Below are 20,409 nucleotides of genomic sequence, written 5' to 3'. Positions count from 1 at the left end.
ATACATACATATATACATATATAATTTTATTTTTTACTTTCTTTATACAGGTAGTCTCATTGAGTCACAAGGACCCACCCCCCAATAGAGACGTGTGTTGGGCAGCTATGTGAGCGCCCAGGTGTGACGAAATGTTTTGGCGGCATGAAGCTCATTAGCACATCCCAAAAAATTCCATAAATTAGCTGCAGCATTGTATAAGCCATTGTGTTCAAAGCCTGTGAAAAAAGTAGTGGCTTATAGTCCAGAAATTACGGTATACTGTAATAAGTAATAAAGGGAGGGTGCTCAGTTCTGTTGCCAGGGAGGGCGCCCTCCTTGGATAATTGTGTAAAACATTGCATTTTTACCACCATTAGACAGCGTGTCACGTCATCTTTTCATCACCCTAACTCTAAAGTCAAGGTCACAAATTCAGGTCAAAGGTTATTCAAGGTCTTGTCAGGGCCATTGCTATAGTTTGTTGTATAATAGATTGTCGACGGGCGTAAAGTGTTGTATGTGTCCCTCTTGATTTGAGATTGGAGTTCTTTTAAGATGGCTGCAAATCACTTTGGTCTCGGCTCTTCTCAAACTACCTACGAGCTTGTAAATATGAGCAGAATTTTTTTTTTTCCAAACTGAGATCTTTAGAAAGTTATTTGCAACAGGTAAGACATTAACTGTTTACAATGGTTCCACAGATTTGAACTACTGCTTTAACATTAAATCAAAAGAAACAAATGTAATAATAAAGTGAAATAAATTACAGCCTGTTCTATGCCATGTAAAATATCAGAAAACTGTCATGAAGTGTAGGTATTAGGTGATGCTGAACACTGATTTAAAATTAAAGTGGTGTTTTGGGGTTAATTGTTCGCTATAACTTTCCTTACAGAGGCCTTGAAGCACATGCAAAAAGTCAGCAGTTCCGGACGTTTTTCAGGCTTCCCAAAGAGGAAAACCTGTTAGAGGTGCACGAGAGCTACTTGTGGGTGCCCTTCAGCCATTTTAACACACTGGGCAAGGTCTGCCTGTCTGAGAACTACTTGTGCTTTGCCAGTCAAGATGGAAGTCAGTGCCATGTTGTCATTCCAATGCGAGAGGTAAAGCGGTATCCCTCTTATCAATAAAACACAGATGAAAAATAATAATAACCTACATGTTACCTGCCAACTTTGCCTTATGACAGGTTGTAAGTGTCGAGAAGCCAGATTCCAGCAGCAGGGCTTTAACGGTGTGTGTGCGCGGCAAGAGAGCGTTGCGTTTTTCTGAGGTGCGGGACTACCAGCGTCTCGCAAACACGATCCGCAGCAGGTGTGGGATCAGTGCCAGCCCACAGCACTCTGGTTCATCAGAGGTGGGATGATTCAGTGTTTTTATTGGTGCCGTTTTCATCTTCTGGCCTGCAGTAGCTTCCACCACTGACATGATTTACAATATGTCTTTAATGCTAAGGGCATACGAGGGGAATGCCAGTCCCTCATAAATCACTTCGAGGACAATCCGGAGGACGTAACTCTCATGGTGGGACAGAAAGACAACAGTAAGGCTGTCAGCACCAAGGCTCTCATGACTGTTTTCCACCCCCAGGATGTTGAAAACCTTGACCCTAAAATGGTAGGCCCCAGATTTCTGCTCATATCCTCAACTTTTCAAATCATGCCACTGATTCAAATAAATAAAAGTCCTTCATGTACGAAGAAATGCAACCGAACTGAGTTTGTTTCCTGTCTATGTAATTTATAGCTTAAAGAGAAGATGAAGGAGCAGTCTTGGAACATCCATTTTTCTGAATATGGACGTGGGACTAGTATGTTTTTCACCAAAAAGACACGAGACTTGATCGTTCGTGGCATTCCTGAATCCTTGAGGGGAGAGCTGTGGATGCTGTTTTCAGGTACATCAAATATTACGCTTTCATTTACTGTACGGTAAGTGACATGCAGTGAAAGCTGTCACTTAACGAGGCCCTTCGAGGGCTTTACGAGAAGGAAGCTGGCTGGTGAGAGATCACTGCAGCGTCTGTGTTTGGAGTCACTGTGACTTTGGTCCCGCAGGCGCTGTAAACGACATGGCCACTCACCCCGGTTATTACAGTGAGCTGGTGGAGCAGTCTCTGGGCACGAGCACGCTGGCTACAGACGAGATCGAAAGGGATCTGCATCGCTCTCTGCCTGAGCACCCGGCATTTCAGAGCGACACGGGAATCTCGGCTTTGCGCAGAGTCCTCACTGCCTACGCATACAGGAACCCCAAAATTGGATACTGTCAGGTATGTGAATTTCTTCAGGTATGAAATATTTGTTAAATGTCAGAGAAGGACTGAATGAGGAAAAATGTAGGTTTATTTTTATTTTTATTGAATAAATTGCAGCCATTTATTGTGATTTATTTTATTATAACACAAGCAATGACGTAATTCAGTATGGAGTTCACATTTATAGATTATTTGCTGAAGGAACACATTATAATGCAAACCTGTTGAGTTTTGCTCCTGGTTTGCTACATGATTATAGTACTACAAACTACATGCTTCTTGTTGCCATGGGAACCTGCATTACATGCCGCTGGCAATGCAGAAATTAAAAAGAAAATCTTGATTTGCAGTCTGCCTTTATTCTATATCTATTTTAGCGATCTATTTCTAGTCAAAGGTGACTAGAGAAATTGCATTTTCGCAGGAAATGCAGTGTGAATGCTTATTGCTGAAGAATTTGCAGAAAAACAGCTGAAATTATCTAAAAACATGCTGAATTGCAGCTGAAATGGAAGAACAAGTTAGCAGAAGAAAACTGTTAACTGAAAAAGCTGAAACTTGCAGAAATAAGTTGAAAGGAGCATAACAAGTTGAAATTAGCAGAAAAAGTGAGAAAAAGCCCAAAGATGTTGTAGTTAGCAGAAATATGTTGAAAGGTTCACAAAACGGATGAAATTAGCTGAATGTAGCTGAAATTTTTTTTACATTTGCACAAGATAGCTGAAAGAAGCTTAAGCAGAACAAAATGTGAAAGGAGCAGTAAAAGGTTGTAAACAGATCTAAATATTTGAAGATATAAATGTAAAATGAGCTCAGTTCATTTTCTATAAGAAAAAAGTGACAGAAAAGGTTAAATATTTCAAAAAGCTAAAGTTGCACCAATACCAAAAGTCATAGCACCCTTCTCCTGAACAAGCTGAAAGTTTTGATATGATTTGTTGAAACAACACAAAAATGGTAGAACAAGAAAGATGCTGAAAAACATGCAGAATAAAAATGGATAGTGAATTCTTCATAAACATTCATACAATAAACTCTGAAAAATTAGTGTAGAACCAACAAATTCTTGTTTTTTTGCTCCTCTTTAGGCCATGAACATTCTGACCTCGGTTCTTCTTCTGTACGCAAAAGAAGAGGAGGCTTTCTGGCTGTTGGTAGCTGTCTGCGAGAGGATGCTGCCCGACTACTTCAACCGCCGAATTATAGGTGAAACCCGAAGCTTTAGATTTGAACTTTTTTTGGTAGGTAATTTAAAAAAAATCGAAAATAAAACAGTCTGATATTTTCTCAGGTGCTTTGGTTGACCAGGCTGTGTTCGAGGACCTGATCAGAGAAAACCTCCCCCAGTTGGTTGAACACATGACGGACTTGACTTTCTTCTCGTCCGTGTCCTTGTCCTGGTTTCTCACGCTGTTCATCAGCGTCCTGCCCATAGAGAGCGCCGTCAACGTGGTGGACTGCTTCTTCTACGACGGCATAAAGGCCATTCTGCAGCTCGGCCTGGCTGTGCTGGACTACAACATGGAGGCTCTCATCAGCTGCAATGATGATGCAGAAGCTGTCACCATCCTCAACAGGTCTGTATGCATGCAGAGCAATATACTTCAAAATGTAACGTCTCCGAACTGTTCTCTTTTGTTTCTGATGGTGTTATTTCAGGTTCTTTGACAGTGTGACCAATAAAGACAGCCCACTGCCTCCCACAGTGCAACAAGCCTCAGTAGGAAATAATGAGAACGCTTCCCACATCACTGTAGATATCAGTGAACTGACCCGAGAGGCCTACGAGGTAGCACAAGATTCAGTTTTAGTCGGCGATGTTTGCGCTGCAGCTCCGATCGTCATTCTCTCTTTTATTTTTAAATAGAAACATGGACACATCCGTTCAGAGGACGTTGAGAGTTCACGGAAACGCAACAAACTGTATGTGATCCAGACTCTGGAGGACACGACCAAACAAAACGTTGTAAGTCTGATTACAGGAATTATATCACTGTACAGTAGTCCCACGATTATTGTGGGGGTTACGTTCCAGACACCCCCACGATAGGTGAAAAACCACGAAGTAGGAACATTATGTTAGTATTTATATATATTTTAAGGCTTTATAAACCCTTCCCACACTCTTGCAATGTTCTGAACTCTTAAACCTAAGTAATTTTAATTGCATGCATATATGTACTCAGTGTTTCCCCTAGATAACTTGCCATGACAGTGCACTCGTGTCTGTGATTTTTGGTGTGTGTGTGTGTGGGGGGGGGGGGAAAAAAAGTCCCGGGACCCCAGGGGTTTTGTTTTTACCGCGGTGGTTTTGGGCGGGGGGGGTGGGGGGGGGGGTACAGAGACACAACTGCGCGCTTTTTGCACTGACACTTTTTTTGGGGGGGGGGATACACATCTGAGCTGCGCACTGTTTGTACTGACAGTTGTAGAGGTAGTGGGTGGGGGTGTCAGCATGAGGGTTCATGAGGGAAGAGGCTGCCTTTTGGCTTTTTAGCTAGCACAGCTGTATTGCGAGCTGCTAGCTTAGCGTTATGTCAGTGCCCACAGGTGGATGGTTTTGGGCAGGAGGGAGTGCGCGGTTCGGTAGATGGGCAGAGCGCCCCGCTTTTATAATGGTAGGGGAAACACTGGTACTGTACAGTAGCTACTGCAACATTTTACATGGGCACTCACCAGCCTTGGTCTGGTTCTGGTCTGGTTTTGATTGTCTCTGCAGTCACTGAGCACCAAAATGCTTTTGAGAGACTTCCTGAGCTGGCAAGCAGAATTCAGACTAACCGCTGAGGCTGGAAGTAGTCCTGGTCCAATTCCCGGTCAGTTCCATACGGCTCTCTGCATCCACTGAGCGCCAAAGTCACTATGAATAAAGACCAAACTTTTTAGTCGGGTTCGGATCGGATCAAAACTTTCCCTCCATTTTGGCAGAAAGCAGTCCCTGGAAACTGTTGGCTTCTGGGTAGTGTAGTTCTTTTTTTACTGGCCTTACAGTGTAGGCTTATTGGAATAAAACTACAAAATGGCAGCGCCTGTCCAAAGTTTTTTTTCCATTAATGTTTTATCCCGTACCGTCCCAATCACTTGAGTAATATTAAAGTTGAAATTGTTGAAAAAACGTGAAAGAGTGAGTCTGCGATGTAGCGAAGGACTACTGTATTGTAATCGTGGCTGTAAGCGTTGTCTGTGTCTGCTTTCAGATCCGAGTGGTGTCCCAGGAAGTCAGGTTCAGTGTCACGCAGCTTGATGAGCTTTATAACTTGTTCAAAGTGAGTCCAAGACATAAAAACAGCTCCTCCTTGGTCTTTTCAAACACTCAAATTAATAGAGTTTATGCTTTTTCATCCGCTCGTCTGTCTTTTTTCAGAGGCAGCACTTCCTCAGCTGCTACTGGACCATGAACAGCCCAGCTCTGCTCCACCACGATCCCAGTCTGGCCTATTTGGAGCAGTACCAGCTAGGTTTCCAACAGTTCGGCGTGCTCTTTTCACTGCTTGAACCCTGGTCTTTCTGCTCCTCCAAGAGCACCCTTTCCCTCTGGATCTTCCGCCTAATAGACGAGAACCAGGATGGTCTCATCAATTTTAAAGAATTCTGCAACGCCCTCGGTATGTTTGTCTGATTGATCGGCTTTATTCTAGACAGAACACATTTCATGACCTCAGCTTCAAGGTCAAAGTCACAAACCAAGGTCAAAAGTTATTCAATGTCTTTGCTGGTTTAGGATAGCTATATAATTATTTGTTGACGGGTGTGTAATGTGTAGTATGCGTTGTTCTCATAAGGCATATTTTATTTTCAGCATCCTTGCTGCTTTAACGTTGTCTTTCTTCTTCCTCAGATAATTTATACAGTGGATCTTTTACGAATAAACTGAAATTTCTCTTCAAACTCCACCTGCCTCCAGGTTAGTGATTAAAAAAACATTACCTTGAAAATTGCACCAAACCCTGAAGTCATTATATTACTGTGTAAACACTTCAAGAATATATTTGAGGCATTTTCTTCACAAATTTATTGGACTCCTGAAGTACCAGTTTTCCATATTTGCCCACCATGTGAGAGCAGTGACGCTATCTAAAAGGACTCACAGAAGCAGTCAAGGTCAAAGTGTCATATGTGATTTGCAGTGCTTGAACACATATGACTTGTCATTTTAATAATCCAGCCCATTACTCAGGATTTTGTTGAGTGAGCACTTTGCCTGGGGTAAGACGCCGTCCTTGAAGCTCTTATCTATGTACATGATGTGTCACTGCCTGCTTGCAGGCTGGGCAGTAAGAATAGCACATTTTGAATGTAACAACTTGCTATGGCAACGATGGGTGCAAGGCGCTGTGAGGGCATGTGCCAGAGGGACGGTTTCTCTGAAAAGGGGATCTGTGAAAGGAACGAGCTTCTCAAATTACAACTGACAGCAGCAGCAGACGAGCCCTGAGTCACCGTTTGTGCTGTTCCAGGCCAATGAGCGTCAGGCAGCAAAGCCTACTTTGTGTCTGAGTGAGCATTGCTTCAGCACCGAGGACGGGTCACATCCTGGTGCTACAGTTCACAGTGCTGTACAAGGCATTCAGCTCACATCCCAGGCTTGAAGCACAGTTTTGTTTTCAGTGTATTCTTTGCAGTTAAACGGTGCTGGAAGTGAAGCAAACACTTCATTGATTTGGGAAATGTAATTATGCGCTTTTTAGAGCTGAGAATCTTTTGGTCCAAACGAGCAGCTGTTTCCACTAATCAGATAAAGAGAGCAGCAACCGCTCAGTCAGGTCACATGTGTTTGGGTGGCAAAGACAGTTAAACGTTTTGTACCGTCAACGGGCTGAAGTCCACAGTCCACTCCTGTAGCCCCACAGCATGAGATATCACCAAAGTAAAATGGAGATTATATCTGGAGATCAATATTATTTAGCAAATGGCACAAAAATGTTTGTTTTTTACAACTAAATATGGGAAATTTGAAATCAGGTTTGAGTTTTTCACTGTTGTGCTTGCAGAAGAGAATATTGATCAGATTCAGGTGCAGACCTCAGGCTGTGCTCTTAACGCAGCAGTAAGCTGTTAACAGACAGCATGACAGAGCTGACTCTTAATCCATGCATGAAAAAGACACGCATGTTTGCACACACGTGGTCAACTGTGGGGGGTTGAAGCACAGAGATGAAATGTAGCACATCTCTATTAACAAGAAGGAATTTAGGTATAGTAGTTAGAAGGTAGTTTAAAAGTAAATGTTTTTTTTAAAGGTACACTTTTTTACAATGGGAAGGATTTTATGATACATGCTTACAGTATTTAACACTTAGTTCAGATAAAATTGTTAAATTTAATGATGTAAGAAAAGACAAGAAATTTAAAAATCTGCAGGAAAATGTTGAGCTTGATTAGTAAAATTGTTGTTTTTGAGCATTGAAGCTTCCAAAAATAGTCACTTAAAGTGGCCTAGAAGTTAACACTTTAGTGGCTCAGACACTTCTTAAAACTGAATTTCACCAGAATATGTGAATAAAACTAAAGATAAAAATGGTTGTAAAGCAGGTCTTCATTCTAAATGTTGTTTTAGAAGTAGGCAAAAATCCCAGAAGAAATATGGAGGGGGGGGGATGTTAGTCCTGTACAAAACTGTTAGATTGCTGTGAAAGAAAAGTAATGTTTTGCTACAACTATCTAAAAAAAGAAAAATGTAAAACATAGTATTTTCATGGGCAGCACGGTGGCGCAACTGGTTGCCTCTCAGCGAGCAGGTCCCTGGTTCAAATCCCGGTCTGGAGGCCTTTCTGGGTGGAGTTTGCATGTTTTCTCCGTGCATGCGTGGGTTTTCTCCAGGTACTCCAGTTTCCTCCCACAGACCAAAAACATGCATGTTAGTCTGATTGGTAACTCTAAATTGTCCCCAGGTGTGAGTGAGAGAGTGAATGGTTATTTGTCTCGTTTGTCTCTGTGATGGACTGGAGACCTGTCCAGGGTGTGCCCCGCCCCTTGCACAGTGATTGCTGGACATGGGCACCGGCGACCCCCATGACCCAAAATGGAAGAAGGGGGTAAAAGATGATGGATGGATAGTATTTTCATGTTTTTTTTTTGTTGTAAAAAAATAAGTTCCTTGTTAAGTTGTGTTGTTGTCCCTCGTCACGGAACAAAAAAGGGAACTGGTAATACCTACGCTCTTCTGCCCATTTTGTGAGCTGGACAACTTCAAAAATAAGCAACGTGCCAACTTCCATTTTTGTTTGTGGCTACAGCTAGGCGCAAGAAATGATTACTCAAAAATTGGGTTACCTCGTCAAAATCCAAGATTTCCACATATATAGTAAACCAACCACTATCGTTTGAGGAAATTGTGCTGTTCAGTTTTAATTGCTTAAAATATAGTTTCCTCAAATGATCTGGGTGGCCCTTGGGGTGGTTGAAGTTTGTTCTGTAGTGACCAAGGCCACCGCTGGCCACTCCCTGGCTCCATCACTGCACCTGGTGATGGATAAAATTGCTTCCTCAGCTCGCCAGAATCTGTCATTTTGCGTCGCCTCGGACAATAAAATAAAATAAAACCTACCTCTGTTATTGTCCTGTTATGAGGGAGTTTTTCCTTTCCACTGTTGCCTTTGTGTTTGCTCAGGATGGGAGACTGCGACAAAGTGAAGACTCCACATGTCTGCTAGCTTCCTTCCTTAGATAATTTTACTAATTGGCTTTCATAGTGTACCAGTATATGATTGTTCCTGTAAAGTGCCCTGAGACGACTTCTGTTGTGACTTGGCGCTTTATAAATAAACTGAATTGAAATGAATTGTGCTTCTACACAGTGTAACTACTACCCACTTGACTTGTTCCAAAAACATTAAGGTTTACTTGCATTCCCTGTTCAATTCCTGTCTAGAAAAGAATATAGAAGTTTCTTGACCAGGGAAAGGTGGTTGGGGCAGTATTTTTAGATCTTAAAAAGCGTTCGACACAGTAAGTCATAGTCAGCTGCTATCTAAAATGGCATATTTTAAAATTTCAGATGAAGCAGTGGGCTGGTTTACTTCATATCTCCAAGACAGGCAGCAATGTGTTAAAGTGGCTCAAGAAAAATCTTCATTTTTATACATCAAAAGGGGACTTCCACAGGGCTCTATATTAGGGCCACTGTTCTTCAGTCTCTTTATAAACGACCTACCTCTTGTATGCAATGGTGTAAAGTAAAACAGTGTCAATGTGCTTTTCCATTAGAAAACAACAGTACAACAAAATTTTCAAATTTATTTACAGGATGAAATGATTAAAAATGTAACAGAATTCAAATATCTTGGGCTGTTTTTAGATCCACATCTAAAATTTGAGAATCATATAAACAACATTTCCAAAAAAGTCAAAAGAAACCTTAATTGTTTCAAATTAATAAGCCCTTATATTCCTGTACAGGCTGCTCTTCAGTATATGCATGCCATGATATTCTCTCATATCTCATATTGTATGACATCATGGGCCCAGGCTACTACAACGGCTATTAAGCCAATGGTCTCATTGTATAACCAAACAATAAAAGTAATGGACAAAACGCCAATAAGATCACATCACTGTCTAATCCTGGACAAACATAACTTAATGAGTTTTGAAAGCTTTTCTAACTTATATTTTCTTAAATTAATTTTTAAGTGTATCAGTAGATTCGCTCCTCATCCACTGAGCTCATTTATACAGAAGCAAAACAGTTGCAGAGTCACCAGAGGATCTTTAGAACAGAAATTGCTTAACTCTAGAACCTCGTTTGGTCAGACTTCTTTTTCCTATAAAGGCACAACATTATGTAACTTATTGCCCCCACATGTAAAAGCTATACCTGAACTTAAAAAGTTTGTTTATATGACTAAATCTTGGCTAAAGGAAAATCAATGATGTGATCATTTTTAATACTCGGATTTTATGGATGCAAAAGTCTTTGTGGGAGTGTATGTATTAGTGAGTTAGTATTATATTTACAATTTTTAGTATGTTAGCTGAATGTGTGAGGATGGGGTGGTATTGAGGAGGTGCTATGATATTTATGTAAATTTGTGGGTTGCAAAGTTATTTTAGAATTTGTAGAGGAAAATGTTTTGTATTTTTATTGTATTTAGATTTTTAAATTGTTTGTATTTTAATGTAAAGTTTTTATAATATGAATTTGGAGGTTGTTAGGTTGACTAAATGAATATGTAGGCAGGAGTACGTAGGTACCCTTACTGTATTTTGATTGATAAATTGTTTGTATTTTAATGCATAGAAATGCCCAACCAGGGACTGGAGTTGTGAATTAGCTGTAGCTATGTACTCTTTGTGCAACGCATCAGTCACAGACTTGTTGTGTTCTATGTTTGTGTGCACTGTCCCTGTCAAATAAACTAACTAAAAAAACACTCATCTCGAAAGTTGGATCCCTCAGTGACAGGGACATCAACGTACCCCTTGTGTTACATCATCCTCTGCTATGGAAAGGCATTAAAATGCAAAAAACAGTTTATTGCAAATTATTCAGATCCTCTTTACAACCAAAACAACTGGAACTTGGATCTTCATCATGTCAGTGTTCAGGGGTGTTAAAGTCTCACTTCATCTACCTAACTCGATGTATAGATACATATGAATGATCCTGTTTGCTCTCCTGTAGCCTCTGTTTCTTCTTTCCTTTCACTTCTCACAGTCCGTGTGTTTTAGCTTTCACAGGCAGTCCTTTGCACTTAAAGGAACAAAGATGGCAGCACTTTATTCCACTGACTGAAGACTCTTCTCACTTGAGTAGACTTTCTGGTCAGCCTCTTTTCTCTTTCTCCTCCCCTTAAACTCACATTTCCCCCTTTTTAAAATCTTATTGTTACTACAACTCTCCTCCTCGTGTCTTGTCTGGAAGGGTTTCTTTAATACTCCGTGCTCATGTTTCCTTTTTATTTCAGCCTTTGACCTCCCAGAAGATGGTGTGATACGGAAAAGCCCTGAGAGAGGTAGAAGTTCATCAAGTTCTTCACTCTCCATGTCTTGACCACAAATACTGTAAGTTTCTTTTTTAATGTTCTTTATAAATCTGGCAGGCAGAGGAAAGGTTGATCTGCAGACCTATCTGAAACAGTGGCAAAATGAAATACTTAAGAAAGAAGAAACCATCAAGGACCTGCCCAGAATTAATCAGGTAACTCGGTGCATCATTCATCAAAGCTTCTTTTCATTTTGTTTATTTGGATTAAAATAAAAATGATGTAAATCATCTCACCTTTTTGTTTCAGTCTCAGTTCATACAATTCTCCAAAACACTCTACAATATTTTCCATGGCGATCCAGAGGAGGAGTCCCTGTACCGGGCCGTCGCCCATGTGACCAGCCTCCTCTTGAAGATGGAGGAGCTGGGACGGAGGCTGCAGGAGCCGAGCAGCCCGTCTGAGACCAGTAAGCCTGCCAGCACCACTGCTGCGGAGGAGTCTGCAACGACAGAAGAGGCCTCCACGACCCCAGAGAGCTCGGACACCTCCAGCTCCCACAGCAGCCAGGACCCCACCGACACGGAGTGGTCCTTTTCTTTTGAGCAGGTCCTGGCCTCGCTGCTCAACGAGCCCACCGTAGTCAACTTCTTCGAAAGGCCCGTCAATATCCAGACAAAACTAGGACAAGCTCAGGTGGCCCAGCTCAAACTGATCGCAAATAAGTGAAAGAGCACAGAGGGGAGCAGATATTTGGTGTCCTACTCACATCTGCAAGTTCAAATCAACTTTCACTTGGATTGTGGCGAAGCAGCAAGTTGCTCTGATCAAACAGAAGAGGAGAGGACAGAAACCCGTTTGTCGTGCAACGAAGCAGACTGTACAAACTGTTCTGTAACACCTTCACTGTTTTTCATTCAAAAGGTTAATGCAGCTGAGGGTTCTTACTCAAATCGATGTGTATTCTTCTTTTTTTTTAGTTCCTAAGCTTCATTCTCTCGTGTAGCCACACTTTCTCTAGATATCTAGTGAAATTTTAAAGAGACATTTTGAGCAGTTTTAACTTGAGGTTTTGTGAAAAGCTTTTGAGATATGATCTTACTTGTTGTAGGCGGCCCTTTGAACGACCTTTTGCTGAAATAGTGACTATCAAGCTAACAGCTAGTCTGAACAAGGCCAAGCCCAAACTGGTTTGCTTCCATATTAAAACAGCTTTAAGATGGCTGTGTCATAGGTATAGACCAGAGTAAACTTCAGCTGAAAGTGGGCCATAAATTATAAAAAAAGTTTATAAAACTGCTTACAGGTGCTCTTGTTTACCCACCCTTTGTTGTTGTTTACCAAAGATTCTTTGACAGAGTCAGACATATACTAACTTAATATGATGCTCAGTGTAGAGAAGTACCTTTTACTTATGTTGCATATTTTAGTTTTGTATTCAGACAAGTCAGTTTGGAATTCTGGCATCTTTTCAGGGCCAGAATCTTTTATTTTTTTAAATGGCCGTATCTGGCCCATGGATCACTTGTTGAATAGGCCTGTTGTAGACGTTTTACATTGCTAGCATTATGGTGTCCCTGTTTGAACCCATGCTGCACAGGAAGTGCTACAGCTAAGTGCTGGTGCCACTATTTGCCCTTTGAACTAATAACTAGTTCATTGAAATGATGTAATGCAAACCTGACCACAGCATAAAGTTTAACTAACCAGTGGTCTGGAGGTTGAAGCTGTTTTAAGGTGGCATCAAACCCACTGTAGTTTTGTTAGTTCAGTCAGAATAAAACTTTTTCCAAACTGAGGTCATTCATTGAGCTGTCTACAGCAGGTAAGATGCTGCTTAACCTTACCACAGAACTTTACTGTTAAATGTCCAGTTTATGCCTTTAAAACATAATAATTTTGCATTAAATAAGATTCACTGCTTTAATTTAGAAGAAAGGATGCAGAACTCTGAAATGCAGGACTCTGCTTCTGAATGTTTTGATGCAACTTCATTCAGACTAGGATTCAGTACTTCTATTAAAACTACACTAGTTCGTCCTGTGTCTTAAGTGTCGGAAACACCAGCTTAGGTAGACGTAGGACAGGACAGTGGTGCAGTGGGTTAGAGGACGTGTAGGGCTGTCCCTGGAAGCCATAAAGTGACCACAGGATTATCGAGAGCAGAAACGGATCAGAACGCAGTGGAATACATTTGCAATAAGATGCAGAGAGTCTTGTAGTGCCACAACACATCGCCGGTCGGTTTCTGCTGCGTCCTGCTCTGTGCCTTGTGGTTTTCACTCATTTTAGTTGAAATCGTTGTAACGATGTGTTCTGTAGGCTGTTGTAAAGCTTTATGTAAACAAAGGTTGCGATTAATGTGTTTACGAGGCGTGTATATAAATATGATGAGTGGACCTTTTAGTGTTTCATCAAATCTCAGGGTGACATTTGTGTAAAGTGAAAGTGGATAAAGGGATATTTTTCATCCTGAGACATAAGCATTATATAAACGTGATGTAATCTGTTAAAGAAGACACCATAGAGCATGTGTAGCATGGACCTCTGCAAACTGCTTTCACTGCTGCAGAAACCGTTTATTTATTTATAGTCCTGCTTATTTGTCTGTCTCGGTGAGTTTGCACAGTGGTCGGAGGTTTACGAGTTGTAGATGTGCCTGTATCTCAGCCCAGATCTCAGAGGAGAGGGGATCCAAAAGGTCGTGACCGTTTCAGCTGCAGCTCGGCATCTCTGGGGGCCAAATGAATATATTTATGAAGCTTTACGCTGCTCGTCCTGAGGATGGACTGTTTTATGTGCCTCTGAAGTCCAGCTTCAGTTCTCTGCTTATTTCATTTAATCATTTGCTGGATTATTTTTTTCTTGACTGATGACAGATTTCTCTCTCTCTCACGACTAAAGGACCAACTCTAGAGCGTATTTCTTTATTTTTGATTATTCCTGTTGGACGTTTTACAAGATGCTTTAAAATTCTCATTTATGGTTGTATCTGTTATGTATAAGAAAGAAAACAACAAAGTCCATGCTCAATAATCCAGGTATACAATCCAACAATTTTCAGTCAGGTCATCTGGACAGTTTCTTTTTTTTTTTTTTTAGTGCTGAAACGTTTCATCTTCCATCCAGAAGGCTTCATCAGTCAATGAAATGCACATCACAAAACGATTCTTTCCCCAACAGCTTACTCCAAAGTGGAACAAACCAGTTATGTTGGTGCTAAAATGGTGTCTTTGGCACGCCCCCTACAAAAAAAAAAAAAAATCTGTCCAGATGACCTGACTGAAAATTGTTGGATTGTATACCTGGATTATTGAGCATGGACTTTGTTGGTTTTGAACCAGTTTGACATGACTGTCGATGAGGGAGAGGGCCAAAGAGACCATCTTAGCACCAACATAACTGGTTTGTTCCACTTTGGAGTAAGCTGTTGGGGGAAGAATCAGTTTTGTGTTGTGTGTTTCCTTGACTGATGAAGCCTTCTGGATGGAAGGTGAAATGTTTCAGCAAAAAATAAACTGTCCAGATGACCTGACTGAAAAATGTTGGAAGAAAGAAAACACTTTAAATGTTTGAAGTTTGGCCCATCTTTAAATCCAAAGTTCCTTCTTAACAGTTCTGATGCACGGGTTTCAGGAAAGTTTGAGCATGTTTTGTTTTTTCTCCCCTAACTTGTTGAATTGTCAGATTTCACGGACGTCTTCTAAAATGCAAATGAAATGTGCATGGGTTATGAGTTGTTGCATGCTGCAGTCAGTTTCCAAACATTTGGGTGTTTATGAAACAAGTAATTAACTTTTATTCATTTACATTTTGTTTCCGTAAAGGATGATGCTCAAGATCAGATCTCATGCAAAACATTTTTTTTACAACTTTTACAAAAAAGTTTGCTGTTCTCTTCATGTGGATATAAACAACAAGGACAAATGAAGGGATGTCTTTGTTGATAAAATCTGTATCTTTTGATTGAGAACTTGTTTTGGCGCTCAGGTGTTTCTGTATGCTTCATTATGATTTCTTTTATTTGCTCCAGAATAAAGGGAAGTGCTTCAATGTGGAATATGTTTCATTTAAATATGTTTGCTTCTTTATGTACTTCAAGCAGGTGTTTGTTTGTATAAATTATTTACACAGAGCAGCATTTTAAAAAGCAGGCACAGCCTTAATGGGTTCTTATACTGCATGTATTGGTCTATGTCACGTGGGCAATGTTTGGTCCGAGGGCCAAAAGTGGCCCTTGGATAATCTCCATCCGGTCCCCAATATTTTTATTTGAAAAGAAAACAACTTTTAAATAGGTTTATGAAATCCTGCATTTCATCAATGAAACGTAAGGAAATCTAAATTAAATATCTTGGACAAAATCATTGAAAACATTTAGATCAAGATAAGCTATTTCTTCATGTCATTGTGTTTCCAGAACTAGACTGAACCTTAAAAACTCCAAAAAGGCAAACATGTTTTTTTCTTCATATTTAAGCCTGATAGGTGAGCTTTGGCTCCTGAGGCTTGACTGGGCCTTACTCAAAAAGTCACAGGATGCCGCCTCCATATGGACTATATGGTGGTTCATATGTTCCTGAAAGGTACTATTTATTATTATATTATTACTATTATTATTATATTGTTATTTTTCATTCAACCTTTATTTAAACAGGTTAATCCCATTGTGCCTCGGGGACTCATTTACCGGAGAGACCAGAATTTTAACAAAGACTGATGACAACAGTGGACAACAATGACAACAATATACAGCCATAAATGATGCATAATTTTTTTTTTTTTTAACAAGTGAAAATAAAATGGTAATTAAAATGAAAAATGGTGAAAAAAAACCCAGCTAGATTACGAGGCAGTGTAAAATACTAAAAACAGGAACATGCGTGCATTAGTTTTAGACAGGAACTTAACAGATGTTTGAAGCCACTTAGAGAGGTCAAGGTCGAGAGCTTCAGATCTTTTTGAAAGATATTCCAGGAAACAGGAGCGGAGTAGGAGAAGGCCCTTTTGTCAAGTTCAGTCCTCACTGAGGGAACACTGCAGGTAATAATGTCCTGAGAGCGCACGCTGTAGCTGCACTCACACAGGGACATACAGGAGGAGATGTATGAAGGCAGCAGACCAAGAAGTGATTTAAAGATAAAAGGTACCAGTGAGAGAGTCTGCGTGAAGTTAATGATGTCCAGTTAACCAGTGAATACAGGGTGCAGTGGTGGGGATGGTAGTTACAGCCAGTTATGAATCTTAGTGCACCATGATAGACAGCGTCCAGCATCTGCAGGGAGCTTAAATAAAAATTACATTATTATTATTATTATTATTATTAATATTAAATTGATTGATTTGGTGTAATTGTTGTTCTTTTTGTTTCATAATTAAACAAAACACTCAACAACTGAAGCTGGAGAGAAGAATACGACGGGATTTTTACACATTCAACAAATGAGTAAAACGTTTTTAATGTTCCTGTCCAACTGCAATAAGGTTGAACTTTGTAGGTACCGCAGATCTCGTGAAAATCTGCTGATCCACTGATTAGTTCATGCTGCAATGGGCTGTTCAGACAGAGTGTTGTCCTTCAAAATCTCTGTCAGATGTTTGCTCAAGGCTGCTTTTTATCACAAGAGCACCTCATTAACATGATTTCTGACCACGTTCTAGATGAGGTAATGTCTCTAAAAGACAGCTTACCTGATAAAACATCCACAACCTTAAAGGCTCAAACTCACTGAGGAGCCAGTCAACAGAAATACCTCCTCTGAAGAACCCTGTCTTGCTCAGAGTCCGTCATCAGGAACGACCCCTAGGAGTCCTGTTATTCCTGAGTTTGAGACTCAAGATAATCCACTATGGCCTGCTTTGCTAAAGCATTCTTGACGTGTTATTGTGAAAATCCCATGCTGTATACATAAAACCATCTCTGATTGTGGCAGTATCAGTAAATACAGCATTAAAATGAATCCTGCAGCAAAAATCACAAATATAAATCATGGGCTGGTCCCTCTACCCAACTGATGGATTGATGCATGTAATCTTTTCACCACAAGAGGGCGACAAACCCTTTCTGCTCAACAGGAAGGAGTTTGAAAACAGCTTGTTCCCTCTTCAGGGTCTCCACAGCGAGTCATCCTCCATTTCACTCTGTCCTCTCTCCATCTTCCTCCATGTCCTCTAACTGCATCCATATGTCTCCTCTTCGGCCTTCGTCTGTGCATCAGTTCAAAGCATGATCCCTCAGTAAGAGCCAAAACTGACAGAGTTTTGTCAGCATCTTTATGTCCTATCTTCTCTTCACTCGTCTGTTCTAGACTCTGAAGTGGGAAAATATACTTTCTGAAAGCTTTAAACATGTTATTCATATAATAATATAATAGATAATTCACCTTACAAAGTTGTTCCTCCGAATAAATAATGGAAAATTCCTAATCCCCCAGCTTGCTGTGTTTTCTTCTGCTCTACGGTTTTCAACTACTTGGATCATTTTAAAGATTTAAAACGTCTTTGGTCATTTATTTTCCAGTGCTTTAATTATTTGTAGCTGTGGGACGTCATAAGTCATCATATTTCTGCCCTGTGGACTCATTCGGCTGGTTTTAGTTCACTGTGATCTTATTTAGTGCAGAATTGAAAAGTGGTGGAGGTTTTCTGTTGAAAAATTCATTTGTGAGCCTAAAACAGGAAGGTGAATGATAGGTCGACAGTTTGGTGCAGACAGAGTGGACATGAACAGAAAACAGAGGGGAGACATGTCTCCAACATGGCAGACCTGTTTATGTCCACAGGCGGCTCAGATTTAACTAGCAGCTTCTGAAGGTAACGACTGAGGCTTCAGAGGCATGATTGGTGTTTCATGTAAAGTTTTTGCTGTTAATCTTTAGTGTTTTTATTAGATTGATGTTTTTCGTATGTTTCAGTGAGTTACTTGTATTATTACCACCTACCCCCGCAGCCTGTTCACCTGTCACAGCTGGGTTTAGTTCCACACCTTCAGCTGCGTGTTACTGGCTTTTTTCTCTTGCCTCCTCACGATGATCTCCGTTTGGTATGTTCTTTCTGCATCCACACCATTTTGTTTTTGTTTAGAATGATTTTTTTTTAGCTCTTCGAGTTGACTGCATTCTTGTGCCCAGTCTCCTTTAAACCGTGACAAGGGGGTCTAAAGATAAACATTTACAGTAAATGTAGTAAAGTGAAAATATGTTTATTTGTTGCACCGTATAAAGGTCTTCCTGGTCAACTAGTTGATACGTATCATGCCTACTAGTGGATCAGTATGTTCCAGAAGGCTTCATTAGTGACTCTATGTACCTAAACATAAAATTACCGTATTTTTCAGACTATAAGACACACTCAAAATCCTTTAATTTTCTCAAAAATCTACAGTGAGCCTTATAATCCAGTGCGCCTTATGTATTAATTATGGTTGTGCTTACAGACCTGATTTTATGTGGTTATTGTGAATGATTTGAATAAAGTTTGACTTTTCTGCTTTGTTTCACTTCATGCGCCTTATGTATGAAAACAGACCTGTTCATTGATATTGCGCCTTATAATCTGAAAAATACGGTAGATACTTTATTCATCCTCTAAGAGAAATTATTTTAAACTCATAAACATAAACCTGTTGTGAACTTTCTTGTTGGATTAGACAACTTAGTAATCACGTCTGCACTATATGTTGGCCCATTTGTCCCTGTCGCAGAGGGAAGAGGGGAAACTGGAAATACACTCAGTCTATCCATGCATGTTGTAGGCAAAATAACTTAAAAAATAAGTGAGGTACCAACTTCCATTTTGGTGTGTGGCTGTGTCCAGGCATAAAAAAGTTCACTATCAAAAATTGGGTTGCCACGTCAAAATCCAAGACGGCCACCACCATCATGTATTTATGTAAACTGGACTCTCAGGCTATCATTTAAGGAACGTGTTTCTAGCTTATATTGCTTAATCTTATAGGTTTTTTTTTTTTTCAAATGATTGGGGTGGCTGAAGGTTATTCTATGGTGGTCAAGGCCACCAATGGTCACCCTCTGGCTCCGCCATTTCACCTAATGCTGGATAAAATTGCTCCCTCCGCTCACCAGGATCAGCCACTCTCTGCACAAGTCCATCACAGGGACACAGAGACAAACGAGACGATCATTCACTCTCTCACTCACACCTAGGGACAATTTAGAGTTAGCAGTCAAACTAACATGCATGTTTTCGGTCTGTGGGAGGAAACCAGAGTACCCAAAGAAAACCCACACATGCACATCTGGCGTATTGACCTAAAACTAAGGTTCACTTGCATTCCCAGTTCAGTTCCAGTCCAGAAAAACACTCATCTCAAAAACTAGAAACATTCACACCCCTCAGGGAGGGGGGCATCAGAGTACCGCTTGTTCTTTAATTGGTTTAATTTAATTAGTTGAGCCATGCTTTGTACTAACCCTGCTCTGTGAGGGACTAGTGACTTTCACTCTTTACTTCTCAGACAGTTTTTTGTGTTTCTGGTTTGCTCCCTCTCTGGTCATTGTGTTTTGTGATTCTGGTGTTTAGTTCTGTTTAGACCTTCATCCTGGCTCTGTTTCTGTGGAGATTCTGTGTTTGTTGCTGTCACCTGGTTTCTGTAGCTCGTGAGTGGCAGGGCAGAGCCAATCTCTCACGCCTGCTCCTAATCCACTTCTGATGAGGATTGCTGTTCTTAAGCTCCTGTGTGACCGCAGTTCCACACTGGATCATTGAAGCCTCTGGGTAACTTTGAACAACCCTTGCTGCAAGTGACTGAGTTTCCTCGAGTTACTAACCTGTGTTTTAATCCTTGTGTTTTCTCAAGTCCAGACCGGTTTGGGTTTTACTCCTTATGAAAACTCACCTTTCTTCCGAGTCTCTATTGTTGCCTCTTGTGACAAGCTCTACCTGGAACCACTTACGTAGCTCCTGAGTCTCTGGAACCACCTGTGACCAACTATACCCCTTGACATCGGATAAGTCCTCCTGGTTTCCATCCTGCCACTCTCCTACAAACCTGAACCACCACTCACGTGGGGTCTCCACCCTCCTCTCCAAGCCGTTCTCTGCTTCAGCAGATACAAACATCATTGAAGGCCTCTTGTTTCGGACAGAGCCTTATTTATGTCACTCGTCCTTTCAGATAATCCTGTGTAAATACCACTTCTCTTAACAATAAATACCTTTTCGTCTGTGGGATTATGGGGTTAAAACTAATCTGAACATGATAGTTTCTCCCTCAGTGGAGCATAA

The 20,409-nt window shown here is 40.7% G+C and overlaps 1 protein-coding gene across 1 annotated transcript in view; it reads left to right on the top strand.

Moving 5' to 3' along the window:
• Positions 1 to 12,467, top strand: part of tbc1d8b (TBC1 domain family member 8B) — an 18,220-nt gene extending 5,753 nt beyond the window's left edge. The window contains exons 6-21 of the mRNA XM_037687503.1: positions 878 to 1,085; positions 1,172 to 1,339; positions 1,438 to 1,599; positions 1,729 to 1,879; positions 2,040 to 2,254; positions 3,328 to 3,445; positions 3,531 to 3,816; positions 3,899 to 4,028; positions 4,107 to 4,205; positions 5,437 to 5,505; positions 5,604 to 5,844; positions 6,078 to 6,143; positions 10,910 to 11,002; positions 11,146 to 11,193; positions 11,281 to 11,378; positions 11,473 to 12,467. Coding sequence (XP_037543431.1) covers positions 878 to 1,085; positions 1,172 to 1,339; positions 1,438 to 1,599; positions 1,729 to 1,879; positions 2,040 to 2,254; positions 3,328 to 3,445; positions 3,531 to 3,816; positions 3,899 to 4,028; positions 4,107 to 4,205; positions 5,437 to 5,505; positions 5,604 to 5,844; positions 6,078 to 6,143; positions 10,910 to 11,002; positions 11,146 to 11,193; positions 11,281 to 11,378; positions 11,473 to 11,892 — 2,572 coding nt within the window. The 3' untranslated portion in view covers positions 11,893 to 12,467. The remainder of the gene's footprint in view (positions 1 to 877; positions 1,086 to 1,171; positions 1,340 to 1,437; positions 1,600 to 1,728; positions 1,880 to 2,039; positions 2,255 to 3,327; positions 3,446 to 3,530; positions 3,817 to 3,898; positions 4,029 to 4,106; positions 4,206 to 5,436; positions 5,506 to 5,603; positions 5,845 to 6,077; positions 6,144 to 10,909; positions 11,003 to 11,145; positions 11,194 to 11,280; positions 11,379 to 11,472) is intronic.
• The last annotated feature ends 7,942 nt before the right edge of the window (positions 12,468 to 20,409 follow it).

This window comes from Nematolebias whitei, chromosome 14 (assembly GCF_014905685.2).
Source record: "Nematolebias whitei isolate Nwh7 chromosome 14, NemWhi1, whole genome shotgun sequence".
Lineage (NCBI taxonomy): Eukaryota > Metazoa > Chordata > Actinopteri > Cyprinodontiformes > Rivulidae > Nematolebias > Nematolebias whitei.
Note: the sequence above shows the minus strand (reverse complement) of the source record. Positions and strands in the feature narration are given on the sequence as shown.